The 16,965-nt window shown below is 38.1% G+C and overlaps 1 protein-coding gene across 1 annotated transcript in view; it reads left to right on the plus strand.

Moving 5' to 3' along the window:
* The window catches only part of CFAP44 (cilia and flagella associated protein 44), a gene marked incomplete at its 5' end in the record, with an annotated part of 67,814 nt that extends 50,994 nt beyond the window's left edge, over positions 1-16,820 (plus strand). Inside the window, 9 exons of the mRNA XM_083362613.1 lie at positions 774-977; positions 2,342-2,537; positions 3,446-3,556; positions 7,205-7,335; positions 7,939-8,055; positions 8,474-8,675; positions 9,476-9,636; positions 10,942-11,076; positions 16,259-16,820. Of these exons, the coding sequence (XP_083218739.1) occupies positions 774-977; positions 2,342-2,537; positions 3,446-3,556; positions 7,205-7,335; positions 7,939-8,055; positions 8,474-8,675; positions 9,476-9,636; positions 10,942-11,076; positions 16,259-16,444 (1,443 nt within the window). The 3' untranslated portion in view covers positions 16,445-16,820. The remainder of the gene's footprint in view (positions 1-773; positions 978-2,341; positions 2,538-3,445; positions 3,557-7,204; positions 7,336-7,938; positions 8,056-8,473; positions 8,676-9,475; positions 9,637-10,941; positions 11,077-16,258) is intronic.
* Between the last annotated feature and the right edge of the window lie 145 nt (positions 16,821-16,965).

Raw genomic sequence — 16,965 nt, forward strand, 5'->3', positions numbered from 1 at the left:
TTTATGCAACTCAGTTTCTAACAGAAATAGGATTACACCAACAACACTAAATAGTTCCTAAATTTGGTCTTAACACAAACTTCTCCAAGATGTATACAGTTGGAGCACCCGTAATCATCATTAGAAAGGCATGCTGGCAAGAATTACAATAGCTGAAATTGTACAAATCTGGCATTAACATACTGACTAGACCTGACACAATTTGTAATACTGCTTCAAACATCAATTAGATTGTGTTTTAGAATAACTGAAACCCTTATATTATTTTTCCTTGAGAAAAGCCAAATTGGAATGATATGTTTGCAGACAAATTAAACAACTTTTACCTTTTTTAAACAACTTGTTATCCCCATCTTTTAGTTTTAGCTGTATTTTTATAGTGTTTATTCTTATTATATATATGTTTTCATATTGGTTTATTCTTTTTATCAGTGTAAGTCTCCCAGAGTCACCACATGGTGAGATGGGTGGCAAAATGAATAAATAAATATATAATAAAACCTAAACATACCATGATAATAAATATAAGTAATAAACATAATTAAAATAAATAAATACAAATAATAAATACAATATAAATGATATTTATTAATGTATTTATTTTAAAATATTTATACAGCTACCCATCTTTCAGCCAACTCTGGGTGGCTCCCAATTAAATTCAAATATTGTTTGAAATTATTATCTTCATAGGATACAGTTTTTAGATTGTGTGTTGTCTAATTTATATTATTGTTTTTCTCCCATGATTTCTTTCTTTACTTGCTTTTCAGATAGATGAGCTGATGATCACCTTTGATGCTGAGCTTCGCCTTCTCCGTCACCAAAAGATGAAGCTGGACATACTAATGAAAACCGCTGATCTGCGCCACATCACTTGGTTCGAAGAACTGCTTCTCCTAAAGAATTTTGAAAAACATGAGGACATTCTCCAAGAACGTGTCAACAGCCTTGTCAGTGAAGAAGAAGAAATGCAAGTATGTAATATATACATCAATATAGGCCTTCTTCTTAACCTATTATTAAGATAGGTAATACTTGCAAAAATGTATTTTGTTGAGACACTATTATTTTGTCAGGAAAAAATAAAACTAAATTGAATACAATGGAAGTGGAATACTTGAGATACTTACCAAATACTTGTTTAGTAAAACAAGAAGAGCTAGGTTTCTAAGATGGGTGGGTGTAGAATGAACACAAAAGTGAATTATCTTTATGGAAGAAATATTGATTTAAAGAGGATTGATTGATTGGTTGGTTGGTTTGATTTGATATGATTTGATTTTGGTGTCAACCAAACTTCAGACCAACTCTGGGCAGCTGAATAAGGATTGCATTGCAAAACATAAATAGTGAAAAGGTAGACAGGAAGATTGGATGGAGTTGATATGTTTCTCAAAAAGAATTAGGTGACAAGTTTAAAGAACAAAAAGTGGTTTATAATTTGGTATATGGGCATGCTGGAAGCAAGAACAGTTTGGAAAGATAGAAAAGGATAGAGAAATATAGCAAATGGCATTGTATAAAGTAGATTTGAGTGTTTTTCTTTTCTCTTTTGTTTAATTTCTTTTGGTTCCTACTTTTTTTGGTATTTATATAGGATTGCTTATTTCAAAAGATAATTGTGTGATGTGAATCTGTGTATCTGTTGCATCATGGTTTACATTCATAAAATTCAATGTACAGAGGCTGTTCTTATAGAGCAGACATGTCAAACACAAGGCCCGGGGGCCGGATCCGGCCCGTGAAGTGGTTTCATGTGGCCCATGAAGCCATCCTGGAAACAGTGAGGGAACGGCCCCCACTGCCTTGGCCCTGGCCCAGAGACTCTCCTTCTGCCAGAGACCCTCAGATCTGTCCCACTCCTGCCCAGGGCCCCATAGGCACCCTTGATGCGAACGATGTAGAGCTGGCCACGCCCACCCAGTAGGCCATACGCACTCTAGCCACGCCCACCCAGTAGGCCACGCCCACTCTGGCCATACCCACCCGGCCCCTTGAGGGCAACCGCAATGCTGATGCGGCCCTCAATGAAATTGAGTTTGACACCCCTGTTATAGAGGCAGGAAAGATGGACATACTGTATAGATGGGAGTGGTGTCAGCACTGTCTGGATTTATTTCCTTAATACATTCTGACTAGAATTCTCACAGTATAATTTGAAGATGGAGGAGTTTGTTCCATTTCCCCATTACTTGTGTTAATATTTTTGGGTAGAGAATAGTAGTGACATTTTCAACTTAAGAATTTAAATCAAGTTCTATGTATATGTATATCATATTGTTAATACTGACATCAATATTAATTAGTGTTATTGTTTTCAATTTTTTTAAAATAAAAGAATAAATTAAATGACTGGCTTGCACTAATAGAGAATAAAAAAACAGAAATTGCAAAGCTCCAGGAAAGAGAAAAAATCCTCTATGCCACTTTTCAAGCATCCTTGGGAGAAAATAACAAGTTTGCTGCATTCCTTAGTAAAGTCCTCAAGAAGAAGATCAAACGTGTTAAGAAGAAAGAAGTGGAAGGTGAAGGAGGTAAATCAGAAGTGTAGTTTCTTGATTATCTTTTTACTTTTTAGAAAGTTCCATATAACAGTGCAGATGAAAGTAAACACTTTCACCTAGTAATTCTTCTGTGTGTCGAAGTTATTAAGAAAAAGCATCTGTACTGTTTTTATAGAGAAAAGTTAGAAAAATTATAGTAATGCTATTGTTTTAACATTACTTTTTATGATTATTTTCTCTTACACAAATCCACTGACACATATCACTAATAGAAATTAATATAATCCTTGATATACCATATTGTGCCTGTGCATCCTGATACTGTATATGTTTTGTTTCCAACTCCCTGTAAAATGAAAGCATATTTTTAATAAGTAGCATGTAAAAAGAAAGCAAATGAAAGAAAGTAGCATGTAAAAAGAAAGCAAATGACAAACAAGAATTTGTTACGTATTGTTTTTTGTTTTCCATTTCTTGATAATATTCCCCATGTTTTTGAACTTTTCTTAGCTGAAAATCAAACTATAATCAATAGATTAGGTAAAGGTTCCCCCGCACATGCGTGCTAGTCGTTTCCAACTCTGGGGGGCGGTGCTCATCTCCGTTTCAAAGCCGAAGAGCCAGCGCTTGTCCGAGGACGTCTCCGTGGTCATGTGGCCGGCATGACTAGACGCCAAAGGCGCATGGAACGCTGTTACCTTCCCACCATAGTGGTCCTATTTTTCTACTTGCATTTTTACGTGCTTTCAAACTGCTAGGTTGGCAGAAGCTGGGACGAGTAACAGGCGCTCACTCTGCTACGCGGCACTCGGGGTTCGACCCTCCAAACTGCCGACCTTTTGATCGACAAACTCCTAACCCACTGAGCCACCGCGTCCCTTATCAATAGATTAGATTCTGTTAATTTTCTGTGTCATGGTCACATTGTTTCATTCCAGATGAAGATGAAGAAAGTGAAGAAGAGAGTGAAGAGGAGTCTAGTTTAGAGAGTGACGAAGAGGAATCAGGATCTGAGGATGAAGTCTTTGATGACACTGTTTGTCCAAAAAGTAAGTAGGGCAATCCCTTCTGCAAATCAGTAACTTCATACAACATTTGGAAACAATAAAATACTTTTCTCAACAACAGAAACTTCAACTTTTAAATGTATTGTCAAAATGTGCTTGTGTATCCGGAGAACATAACATTCCCAAAGTTTAGCTTCATTCATCTTTACCTTTGCCATACAGATTACATCCCTACTTGCTGACTGTAGATTTGTTGTGCTGATACAGTTGATAAAGATTCTGAATCATTCATAATTTCATTTTTTAATGTGTGCCAGTGTGTTCACAGAAAAAAGTAACAATAAAGGTTATCCTATCCTACTCTACCCTACCCTACTCTACCTCTTCTGTTTCTCTTTCTCTTTCTCTTTCTCTTCTCTTCTCATCTCATCTCATCTCATCTTATCTTATTATTGCTGAACAAGTAGCAAGCTATCTGTGACATGAAATCTTGATGGCTTTTCCTATGCCAAATAGGAATGGTACTGAAGAGCCCCTGGGAAGAATTCCATATTGTTATAGATTTTATTCTAAATGATATCAGGGTAGAACCCCCTTTGAGTACAAAATTCGAACTAAGTCTTTTGCTGCCATCTTGCGATTTCAATCAATAACATCTTATAAACAGAAATCTCCATAATGAGAGCTAAGGATAGCCAGAGCCTGAGGCATTATTTATTTCAAAACCATTATTCTATAGAATAATTTTTATGTATAAATCATGGAGAAAACTTAAAATTTTTCTCTGTGACATTCTACTATGATTTGCATTTACAATAGTATTCTTCAATCTTCATAGATATAGGGTCACCCAACAATAGTGAAATACTGTAGTATAATTTTGGGGATTCTCACTATTGTTTTGGTCCCAGGGAAAGTTCACTAGGATCATTTTTACCATAAACCAATATTTTTAACCTTGGCAACCCTGAAGATGTGTAGATTTCAACTCCCAGAATTCCCAGTATATTGACCTTTTCAATATGACTTCTCCCTCTCTTTCCCTTTGTTCTCTCCAGCTATCTTTAATTGTTATCATTCTGTAATATAATAATAGCAATAAAGTTGATGATTATTATTATTGCTGAAATTTGCAAAATAAATTAATAGATGAAAAAAGAATAGATCGATGAAGAAAATAATTTCTGTCCTTGGATTGCTTTCTTTTTCATATATTACCCAACGTGGATATTTATTATATTTATTTATTTGCAATATCTTTAAGCTCTGAGCAATGTACAAAAGGGAAAGAAAAAGCAATCAACACAGAACAAAACACACACTAAGGCAGAATATGCATGGTCAGCTAGAACTAACAGTGTGATTTTCTTTGCCTTGTAATACAAGGCCAACTTGGAAATAAACCTCCGTTTGGTTATTAATAACAGACACTCGCTGATACAGAACTTTTATTATACACATTAGAAAACTACAACATTACATTACTTTTCGACATAATCGCCATTCAAATTGAGGCACTTATCATAATGTCTTACAAGTTTTGAAATTCCTTAGTAGTAGTTGCTCGGCACCAAATCTGGGTTATGGGGGGGGGGGTTGATCATAAACATCCCAACAGAACTGCTTCAAAGTTCTTGCGTGTGTCTAGCGGTGTGCAGGCGAGCATTATCGTGAACCAATACCACACTGGAAGTGATGCCATAGAAAATCTTACCAAATGTGAAGATACCAAAGGAGTAATGCTAGTGAAGTTCATGGGGCATGGTTCGACCATCAATTCAGAAGTCTACTGTCAAACGTTACAAAAGCTCAGACGAGCCATCCATAACAAGCATCGAGGCATGCTGACTTCCGGTGTAGTGTTGGTTCACGATAATGCTTGCCTGCACACCGGTAGACACACTCAAGAACGTTTGAAGCAGTTCCATTGGGATGTTTATGATCACCCCCCCGTAGCCCAGATTTGGCGCCGAGCAACTGCCGCTAAGGAATATCAAAACTTGTAAGTTGTTATGACAAGTGCCTCAATCTGAATGGTGATTATATTGAAAAGTAATGTAATATAGTAGTTTTCTAATGTGTATAATAAAAGCTCTGTATCTGTGAGTGTCTGTCATTGATAACCAAATGGAGGTTTCTTTCCAAATTGCCCTCATATGTTAGGAGAAAGGGCATTATTAGTAATTCTGCTACTTTATAAGTACAATGTTCCAGGGCACAGGTCTTCAAACATGGCCCTTTTATAACTTGTGGACTTCAACTCCCAGAATTCCTCAGCCAGTGTGCCTGGCTGAGGAATTCTGGGAGTTGAAGTACACAAGTCATAAAAGGGCCAAGTTTGAAGACCCTTGTTCCAGGGCATGATGCCACTATAGAGAAAGTTTATTGCCTGATCCAAGTTCCATGTGCTTTCTGGGGAGGAGGGATTTGAGCAGCTCAGCCTAGGATATTCAGACTTGGCAAAATCAACTTTGGCAAGGCAGTACACAATGTAACTCAATGCTTTCCCGCATAGGGCTTTGCCACATACGGCTAGAGGAACAAAATAAACAGCACAAAAAGAAAAGAAGATTATTGCTAAACATGCACTGATGTCAAAATTAGTATTATCATGCAGTAGCTGGGTTGTTTTGTTAGCAGTTTGACCCCTGCATTCTATATTAATCGAAGCTTGCAATGTGTGATGATCAAGACATTAGTTATCATTATCAAGGCATTTGTGGTGCAGGTAGGAATGCAACTAAGGATCCGCCATAGGCAGCTACATTTTTCTAACAGGACCTATGAATCCATGAGCCCCTCCCCCTTCAAGTTGTGAATCAACACCTTATGGAGGACTGTGGGATCCCTGGTGATGTCTGAGCTTGGATGGTTCCTTGCAGATGTTTCATTGCCAAACTAGGTAATCACTGGTGATTTTACCTAGTTTGGTAATGAAACATCTGCAAGAAAACAACCAAGCTCAGAGAGCACCAAGGATCCCCTAGTTCAAAACCTTGAGCTACAAATATTCTCTCCTATTGATATTGAGGATTTGATTTTATACTTTTAGTGGGCAGAGTTCTCTAAACAGAAGAGCACAGAAAGAGGTGAAGGCTGACCCAGTATTGGGTCTTTTCAATTCTTCCAGTATCTTCCCACAATTAGTATGTTCTGCTTTTTTCTTTTTCATAATACTTCCATTCCCAAACCATCACAGCCTTTGCAATTAGCTTTGATTGTTGCTTTTTCTACTCCCACTCTACCATTTTTGCTCAGCCCCACACTATCACTTTTTCTTCCCTTCCTAATCCTAACAAACTGCTATTTCACGAAGAATCACCAAGGCAATTTACCAGCTAAGATTTCAGGAATTTCCAAATCCACTCTTCCTGGCTGAGGGAATTTCACAGTTCCATTGCTTTGTCACTTCTCTTGGTACTTTTATTTCAGAGCAGGAACTCTAAAACTTATGATTAAAGTAATATTGATGATCCTAATGGCTGGCATTTGTGCAGTTCAAAAATATGCATATTTATTTAAAAGTGTATTCCAGAATGTATGGAAGTATTTATAGTAGGACAGTTCTGAATAACTATGCAGCTTAGCGCTTTAAGCTGTCTAATTCTTAGATTCCTGTTTTAAAAAACTGAACCTCAAACTAAGTTAAAATTGTAGCAGTTATTAAACTTGAATTCTTTCTTATGTCAGATTGTGATGAGGCCCTCTTTGAGAACACACTGCAGCTTCGAGAGAAACGACTAGATATTGAAGAGGCTTTAGTGGAGGAGAAAAAAGCTATTGAAAATGCCAGGAAAGAATATGAAGCACTGACAAAGAAGGTACAATGGCCTTTTTCAATTGTGACTTGTCCCCTAGCTAGTAATACATTCCTGAAAGCCCACCTTTACTGTTTACTTGGATGTGGGTTAGAATATTAAGGCTGGAACAGTTACTTTATTGAAGCAATAATTCTATAAAACCCTGGACAAATTTTGGATTAATTATTCTACTCCTTAAAGTTTGGAATCATCATCTGAAATAAAAGATGAGATGTCCTGTTATCCTATTAAGGTTATTGTTGATATGTTTATTGCCTCAATTAACTTTTCTTAATATGGACTATATTAGAAATATAGTAAACATCCACTTGGGCTACGTGACCACATGCCTGTTTCTAGTCAGGAAATGTTTCTAGTGTGAAAACAAAAGTAACATGAAGAGACTTTAATTGTATCTTGGGAGCAGGGGACATGTTGCTTGATAATATTCTTTGCTTTGCGGATACTATCGTTCCATTATTTCCTCAGCTAAAAATCTGACAAAAAGAAAAACTAGTCTTCCTATAAGCAGAAAAATAATGGTTCACTTCCTCCTATTTTACCTTGATGTAATAAATCATTTTGTGATGATCATTGTTTTGTAACATGGCTATTTCTTAACAGGTGAAAGTAGTAGCAACCAGCTTAGATGCTGCAGAATGGGAACTTGAGGCCTTTCAGAGAGAAAAGCAGCAGAGGCTGAATGAGCTGCATGTGGTAGTCCCTCTAAAACTTCACCAGGTGATGACTCAGATAGATTTTACTGCTGCTGATTGGAATTTTGACAGATTCTTGTTTTTGTATATGTTGGTTTGTAATTTTTTCCTTTATTGATACCGGTATACATCTGAAGCATTTTTCAATCCATCTTCATAACTGTTCTATTTGAAATATTGGACAGAATTATTCCAAAGGTTCTTTTTCAAAAGGGACCTTTTGGAAAAACCTTGTTTTTCCTTGAAGGCATTTCACTTTTCATCCAAGAAGCTTCTTCAATAATTAAATAACGGAAAATAACAGAATTATTTTGTTTCTCTAGACTCACTGTGCACCTAGAAGCATATGGACAGCTCTTGGACACTCTTGTAGAAAATCAGTGAGAATTAGCAAAGCAATACAGAGCTCTCCAGATTTATGTGCATTCTACTTTTATTTGCAGGTGGAATATATATCGAATGGAGAAATTCCCTCTGACCTCTCACAGTCTTTGGTATTTACCAATCTATCTTTAGTGACTTTGCAGCAAAGAATTATGACTTTGCAGGAAGAGAAATTAGAACAGAGGTCCCTTTATAAGAAGGCCCGGGAACAGCATAAACAACTAATTCGAGACAGAAGAGAAATAGCACATAAGATTGAGCGTGAGTTGCTAACTTTTAAGTTAATTAGTATGTAAAGACTTTGCATAGATGATGAACTATTATTTCCTGCAAGTGTAGTATATACTCTGGCTGTTTTCTAGAAATGTAGATGTTAGTACAAAAGATGGAAATATCTTACAACACTGCTTCTACAATACAATCTTAGATATTGAACCACTAAAGCAAACTTACCATTAGGAAGGTTAGATAGCAAATACTAGCAATATTTAATTAGTGATGCTAAGAAGACATTGGTGCACAGTGCTATGTATCCTCTGAACCACCTTGCACTTTCTAATTAAGCTTGTCAATGTCAATTTCACTTATCACAATTATTTTGCTTTTGTTTTTAAAAAATTACTTAGATCTAATATGAGTTTAGCTGATCTTATACTGACTACTCTCTAAAGGAATGAAAGATGTTGGGTTATATTGTTTCCCCTCAAATTCTCAGCCCAACTTAACTCTCTCATCAAACTTGCTGATCTCACTTTTTCAAAGTAAGATAAAGCTGTTTGTCTGGTTCAATTTCCGTATAAGGCTCAGGAAAAGAAGCCATTTTGTACTTTGCCTCAGACAGTAAAATGGAATGGCACATAGTAAGTTGTGAGATTCTTTCCTAATTTTACAGTGAGAACTAAACATTGTTTTAGGCATGATATGTAAGTGTGCATCCTTGCTGTATTTATTGAAAATGTAATATTGGGCTTCGGTATTTCAAGACACTATCATTTAAAATGTTGTTTAAAAGATGGAAAACAATGTACAAATGGCTTCAATCTAAAGCTTCCATCTTTTAGAACTGGAAGAGAAATGCAATCAGCTGATGATGATGAAATTTGGCCGGATTGTAGACTTGGAAGCGCTTCAGACTCTTTCTGTTAATACAAACCTGGAAGAACTCAGGATGAAAGTAATGGAGAAAGAGCGAGTTCAAGCCATGGCATTAAAAAAATGGGAGGTATGATTTGATATTGAAGCAATATTATGAATCAGCCTTTGAAAGTATCAGGTTGATTGGCTTTGGGAAAAGTTTCAGGCATGGTTAAAAATGGAGTCAGAAAAGAGTTCATTCTTCATTAAACCAGATACTGTATTTCATGCAATTTATTTTCTCCTTTTGTAGAGTTTATGTGCAAGGTTGGAAACAATAGCAGTATTTTTAATGGTGAACTATTGGCTCAGAGAAGTCATTAGAACTCATAATAGGAAAGTGAGAGACAAAAATATATACCTCATGAATAGAAACTTTGAGAAATGTTTATTTTTTTGCCTTTTGAAAAAAATGGAGTGAAACTTAAATGATCTTATGCTTTATTTCTAGTTTTCTAAAAAGGAAACAGTTTGGTATACTCAGTAAGGCAGACTTGGGTATTTTATGGCCCCTGGGCCACATCCGGCCCTTTGCTTGTCCCTGTCTGGTTGTGTGAGGTCGATCAGAAATTAGAAATCAAATGTACTGTAGAGGGCTGGAGAGGAAGGAGAGACGGGTCCAGCTCTGCACCAGTAGCATGAATTCTGGCTAGTCATACATATGACACTCAATATAATACTTAAGGTAAAGGTAAAGGTTCCCCCGCACATGCGTGCTAGTCGTTTTCCGACTCTAGGGGCCGGTGCTCATCTCCGTTTCAAAGCTGAAGAGCCAGCGCTTGTCTGAGGACGTCTCCGTGGTCACGTGGCCGGCATGACTAGACGCCAAAGATGCATGTTACCTTCCCACCGTAGTGGTCCCTATTTTTCTACTTGCATTTTTACGTGCTTTCGAACTGCTAGGTTGGCAGAAGCTGGGACGAGTAACAGGCGCTCACTCTGCTATGCAGCACTCAGGATTTGACCCGCCAAACTGCCGATCTTCTGATAGACAAGCTTCAGCGTCCTAACCCACTGAGCCACCGCGTCCCTTATATAATACTTAGTCTTCCCATATTTCTCCTGATTTATTTGACTATGTATCTGTAATGATTTATTACAGTTTATTTCAAAAGATAAATTCCTTAAAATGTCAGGAAAGTCAAAGCCTCTGACCTTTGCCCTGTTGCCAAAGTCATGTGATTGCTTAACTCCGATGTTGACTTCATTGTAATTTGCAAGTATTGACACTGTTTTGAGAGGGTGGTACATTTTCAGATCGCTACCTAACCAGTACTGATTGAGTTCTCAGTTAATACTAAATTAGTTGTTATGATAAGTGAGCCCTCAAGTGGAAATACAAGCTATGAATGCAATTATTAATAAATTCACTGATATCCTGGCTCTCTTCCAGGATAAAATCCTTGAGATGCGTCAGCAGCAGATGACGGTAACAAAAGAAAATACTGCTAAACTAAAGGAAATGAATGCATTTTGCATTGAAAAGATGAAACTTGAAGCTAAATTGGATGCACTGCAGAATAATTTGGTATGTGTTACTTTGTTTAGAGATTGATAAGACGAAAGCATTTTCTTTTATTTTTTAAGGTTTCTATGGTGATTGTAACAAGAGGTTGACCATTATTTGTTATTCTGTATATGCGGCTCCTATCCAAGTTTCTCAAATTGATCTACGACCTTTATTGTATATAAAACCACAGTTCTACCACCATAATTAAGATATTTAATCCAGTTATACATTGCACTTTTTATTTAGGTTGCAAGCAGACAAAGCATAATTTTCATCAAGCCAAAAAGGGGATAGTATACTTGGATTGTTTTGTTGTGAAGAGTGTGAATTTAACAATGTGAAATTATAGCTGGCCATTCTTTAGCTGGTATTGGCCTTCATTTGCACTCAGTTCTTCCAAAGAACCTATCATGTTATACTGTATTGGCATAATATATGTGTGGATCCAAGCCATATAGCTTTTTGTAACTGACAGATGGAAATTTTGTCAATGTGCATATTTTCTAAGTGCCATCCAAGGAGTTTTGGTACGGCATCCAGTATGCCAATAACCCTTTGGACCACTATGACCAGTTTATGGCATAAATTAGTATTAATTATTGTTAATTATAGTCATTATTATAATGGTTATAAGTATGGTTATTATATAATTAAAATTGTTATTATATAATTAAAATAATTGTTTTATTAATATATAATTATTATCTACAATTATTTATTATAGTTATTCACACAGTCAACCAGATGTTTACACTGAATTGGAAATTTTTGTTTATCTAATCAAGTAATTTCTCAAGACCTGCAATAGAGGGATGTTGTTAATATTAAAGATAACATTGCCGATTATAAGCTGTTCCAAGCTGCCTTTTGTAATTGACTAATGCTGATCTTGTCAATGCCAGTGATGTTCTAGTGGTGCCCCAAATATTTTGGAAGTGCATCCAAGGCACCTACTGGTAGTCACAACCATAATTGAGCCTGACAATTTCAATTATAAGTGATGATGGTTGTAAAGCGGATCATCTACCTAATTTCATGAACTTTTTTTTTGTTTTGCAGCAGGGCTATGAGCTGTTTTTTGCTGAAAACTGGAAGTAAATGGCACTTTCTGGCAAAAATACCATAAATTGTACTCATGTCTGTGAACACTGAAAATAGCCCTAAGTGTAGGCTGGTTGCCAAGCACTCAAAATCTGGTCATGTGAATGTTGGGGAGGGGCAGCCATTGGAAACTTCAGAACTGGGTCACAAGTATCTTTTGTGGGAGGGTGTATGTTGGAACTTTGAATAATCATTAAGCATCTAGTTGTAATTTAAGGACTACTTGTATTATTATTGGTACAATTTTGCTTTCTTTTGACACAGTTGTTCTACTTTTATTTGCAGGTCTTTATAATTTGTGATATTGTCCAATTCTTTCTCTTCCATTCTGCTATTTCCAGTTATTGAAATGTTCACTCTCCAAACTGTTTTGTCTTTGTTATCAACAATTGTTAAGTCTGTGGTGTTGCCTGGCATATCTTTGTCTGTTTTAATTCTAAAGTTCCAACAAAACAATAGGTGTTCTTGTTGTCTGATTTGCCTGCTAATTAGTGTGTGTGTTTGTGTGTGTGTGTGTGTGTGTATACATGTGTACTAGCTATGAAATACTTTGCCTTGGCATATCTCTCTTCTATTCCATGTATGCTTTTTCTTGTATACTTCTGATAGTGAGTCACCTTGAAAGATTCCTCTCTTGGTGTTAACCCTGTGTCTTTCATTGCACCATTGATCTTTTCACAAAGCTTTTAATGTTTCTACTGACTCCTGTTCTTTCTAGACACTTGATTATCCAGTCACATGGTATGGAGTCAAATGACGTCTTGTAAATCTATCCAAGCTACATTCAAATTGGTCTTCCTTCTCTTACAGTTTTTCAAAATCATCTTGTCAATTAGGAGCTGATCTTTTGTCTCTCTGATGTTTAAGCAATTTCTTTTCTGCTCACATGAAAAGAGCTTTGTTTTCAACTAGATGCGATTGGACTGCATCAGCTATACCAGTTAGCAATTTGAAAATTGTAGGTAAGCAGGAATTGGCCTGAAATTACCCAATGCTGATCCTTTTGTTGGATCTTTCATTATCAATGTTTGGGTATAGACCAGGCGGTTTTCAACCAAAAACTATGCAGTTTATCTTCATCTGGTGTTGGCCAACTCCTTGCTGTTTTCTTCATCATTTCTGCTGTTATTTATTTATTAAATTTGTATACCGCCCTTCTCCCGAAGGACTCAGGGCGGTGAACAGGGCAATACATATCAAAAACAAGATACAAAAATTAAAAACGATTAACCAAAATGCCCACGAATAAGTTAATACACATTAAAAGTAGGTTAAAACACATTAATAAAACCCAACCCCATCCCATCAGGCCAGGCCAGCTTGTTCGAAAAGGTAGGTTTTGAGATCGCGCCGGAAGGAGCGGAGGTCAGGCGCCATCCGGAGCTCGACCGGAAGATGGTTAGATAAATCCGGCGCGCCCACAGAGAACGCCCTCCCCCTGGGGGCCACCAGTCAGCATTCTTTGACTGGTGGCACCCTGAGGAGGCCCTCTCTGTGGGAGCGTACTGGGCGGAGGGAAGTTGACGCCGGCCGCAGGTGCTCCCCAAGGTATTCTGGACCCATGCCATGTAGGGCTTTGTAGGTCATTACCAACACCTTGAATCTCACCCGGAAGACAACTGGAAGCCAATGCAGCTCACGGAGCAGAGGTGTAATATGGGAGTGTTGGGAAACTCCCAACACAACTCTCGCGGCTGCATTCTGTACCAGCTGGAGCCTCCAAGTGGTCTTCAAGGGTAGCCCCATGTAGAGAGCATTGCAGTAGTCCAGACGAGAGGTCATGAGCACGTGAGTGACCGTACGTAAGGCATCCCGGTCTAGATAGGGCCACAACTGGCGCACCAGGCGTACCTGGGCGAAGGCTCCCCTAGTCACAGCTACTATATGGTCTTCTAGAGAAAGCTGTGAATCTAGGAGGACTCCCAAGTTGCGAGCCCTATCTACGGAGGGTAATAACTCACCCCCCATAGAGAGAGATGGGATATCCTGAATATCCCGAGATGCCGGTACGCACAGCCACTCGGTCTTGTCAGGGTTGAGTCGAAGCCTGTTCCTCCCCATCCAGACCCGAACAGCCTCCAGGCAGCGGGACATCACGTCGAGGGTATCACTGGGGTGGTTTGGGTCGAAATGAAAAGCTGGGTATCATCAGCATATTGATGATACCCAACTCCAAAACCACGAATGATCTCACCCAGCAGTTTCATGTAGATGTTGAACAGGAGAGGCAAGAGGACCGACCCTTGAGGAACTCCACAAGCGAGAGGCCTCGCGGTCGACCTCTGCCCCCCTGCCAACACCGACTGCGAACGTCCCAGGAGATAGGAGGAGAACCACTGAAGAACCGTGCCTCCCACTCCCAATCCCCTGAGATGCCGCAGCAAGATACCATGGTCGATGGTATCGAAAGCCGCTGAGAGGTCTAATAGGACTAGGACAGAGGAATATCCCCTGTCCCGAGCCCTCCAAAGATCATTCACCGGAGCGACCAATGCCGTCTCCGTGCTGTACCCAGGCCTGAAGCCCGATTGGTACAGGTCTAGATAATCCGCTTCATCCAGAACCAGAGGGAGCTGATGCGCCACCACACTCTCAACAACCTTTGCAAGAAAGCGAAGGTTGGAGACCGGACGAAAGTTATTTAACACAGCTGGGTCCAAGGCAGGCTTCTTGAGGAGAGGTCTCACCACCGCCTCCTTCAAGGCGGCAGGGAAACTACCCTCACTCAAAGAGGCAGATATAACTGCCTGGAACCAGCCTCGTGTCCCCTCCCGGGCTGCATAAGGCAGCCAGGAAGGGCACGGGTCCAATAAACATGTGGTGGAGCTCAGCCTCCCCATAATCCTGTCCACTTCCTCCGGAGTCACAGGATCTAACTTATTACAAGCTCTTTCATTTCAGCTTTTTTCCCCTTTATCCAAGTTGCATTCTTGGTGTATTTCTTTGGGTTGCCCCATTCCTGTGTCCAAAACTACACTGTTTCTTCTGTGTCAGTTTCTCCATTGAGGAATTGGTAGAAATGGTTTTGATTTGCTTGAAATTGGAGATTTTGTTGGTAGATGTGCAATTAGAGCTTCCTATTGGCTGATTTTCTTCACTCTGGCTGTTATTTGCTGATTTATTATTTTTAGTGCTTTATTGATCTTCTTTGTCCCTAGGTGATATTTCTTGATCAGGTATTATTTGGTGGTCTTGTTTTTCAGCTTTTTTTTCTTTCATCTGTTCTAATTTGCTTTATTAGTTTGATTTTATTTTCCAACCAGATCTTCTATTTTCACAATGTGCTGTTTGGATTTTTTTTTCTTGTTGATTTTGCATCCAAGATTTTCAGTTGTAACTACTGTACATCAATTGGTTTATTTCATTCAGTGAGCTAGTGCTCATCTTCGATGTTATAATATTGGCATCTTTTAATATTTGTGCTAGATGTTTTTTTAAAAAAATAACCTTCAATGCAAGCAACATTCTGTTGTTTTTGTGCTTTTCCAGATGCTCAGCTATTTTTTCTTTCAGTTCCTCTTGCTTTTTAGTTAGACAATTTTGTTCTTTCTAAGGAGAGGGTGCCTTGTTTCGGAATGAGAACAATAGTGATGCTGGCTTTTTTTTAAGATCTACTCTCCCTGCTTTGTTTCTACTGTTTGAGCTACTTCTGGCAAAGCTTTGATTTCTTTGCTCTGAGTAGATCTTTGCAGTTCTTCCAATTCTATTCAGTGAATATTTATGTTATATTATAACATTCATTATACAGTAATATAGCAGAATAGTTTTTATTCTGTTGTTTTGGATTCTGGATGTTGTCCTTTCTAGAACTGGCGCATCTTTTTTTCAGATATCCCCTTCTTATTGGACTTGATTTGTATTAGCAGATCATTATTTGTTTTTAGTCTTTGTATACTTATGACCATTAAACAACCTTTCTTCCAGTAGTTCTGCAGATGCTGGCACTTGCTGCTCAGCCAAAAATTCTGTGTCCTATAGCCCATTTGTTACCAGATGGTCAGCAGCTCAACACCTAGCGCAGTCCTTGTTGCCCTGGACAACAACCAATCTGAATGATTATTATTGAGATTTAGAAAAGTTTTTGCATTTTGTTTTATAGGGGGCAGAATTCCAAGGACCTCGTAGAGCAGACATTGAGGAAAGGGAAAAATTAATTGCACTTGTTCAGCTGCAAGCCCAAGAAGTTGAAGTCTTGAAAGAAGAAATAACTCTCCTGAGTCGAAAGGATGGTCGTATCTTCCCAGCCTCTCAAAGCCTTTTTCAGCGAGATGAGATTATAGATTAAACAGCATCCTAGTTTTGGTTTTTATAAAAATCAGTGTCACTTCATGTATATGGCCAGCAAAGTGGCTCTTGAGCATTTACCCTTGTTTATTTTATTTCTGGAAGAAATGCTCTGCCTTGAACTATTGTTTAGGTTGAAATTTAACATTGTAACCTCTCCTGAGATGCAGTGATTGAGAAAACCTGTACCATTTGAATGACTCTTTCCTACAGTTATTAAAGACATAGAACCATTCTTGATGAAATAAACTGTATCTATCTTTCTTCTAATCAGTTGAGTTCCCTGTGATAGGGTTTCAACTTAAAAATCTTCAAATAGTTCTGTTTCCTAACCCAACATACATATTTGTACATGTCAAACAAGCGATATTCTGCAAATGTTCTCCCAGCTTGCTGATACATCTGCATCTTTATCACAGTATAAAACATGCTGCACATGAGAAACTTTGGACTAAACCAGATCCAAAGTAAGTCACCAATAACCTGAAAAATGGGGGCAAGCTTTGGCATTCTGTCAAGATG

This window comes from Vipera ursinii (genome assembly GCF_947247035.1).
Source record: "Vipera ursinii genome assembly, chromosome: 4".
Classification (NCBI taxonomy): domain Eukaryota; kingdom Metazoa; phylum Chordata; class Lepidosauria; order Squamata; family Viperidae; genus Vipera; species Vipera ursinii.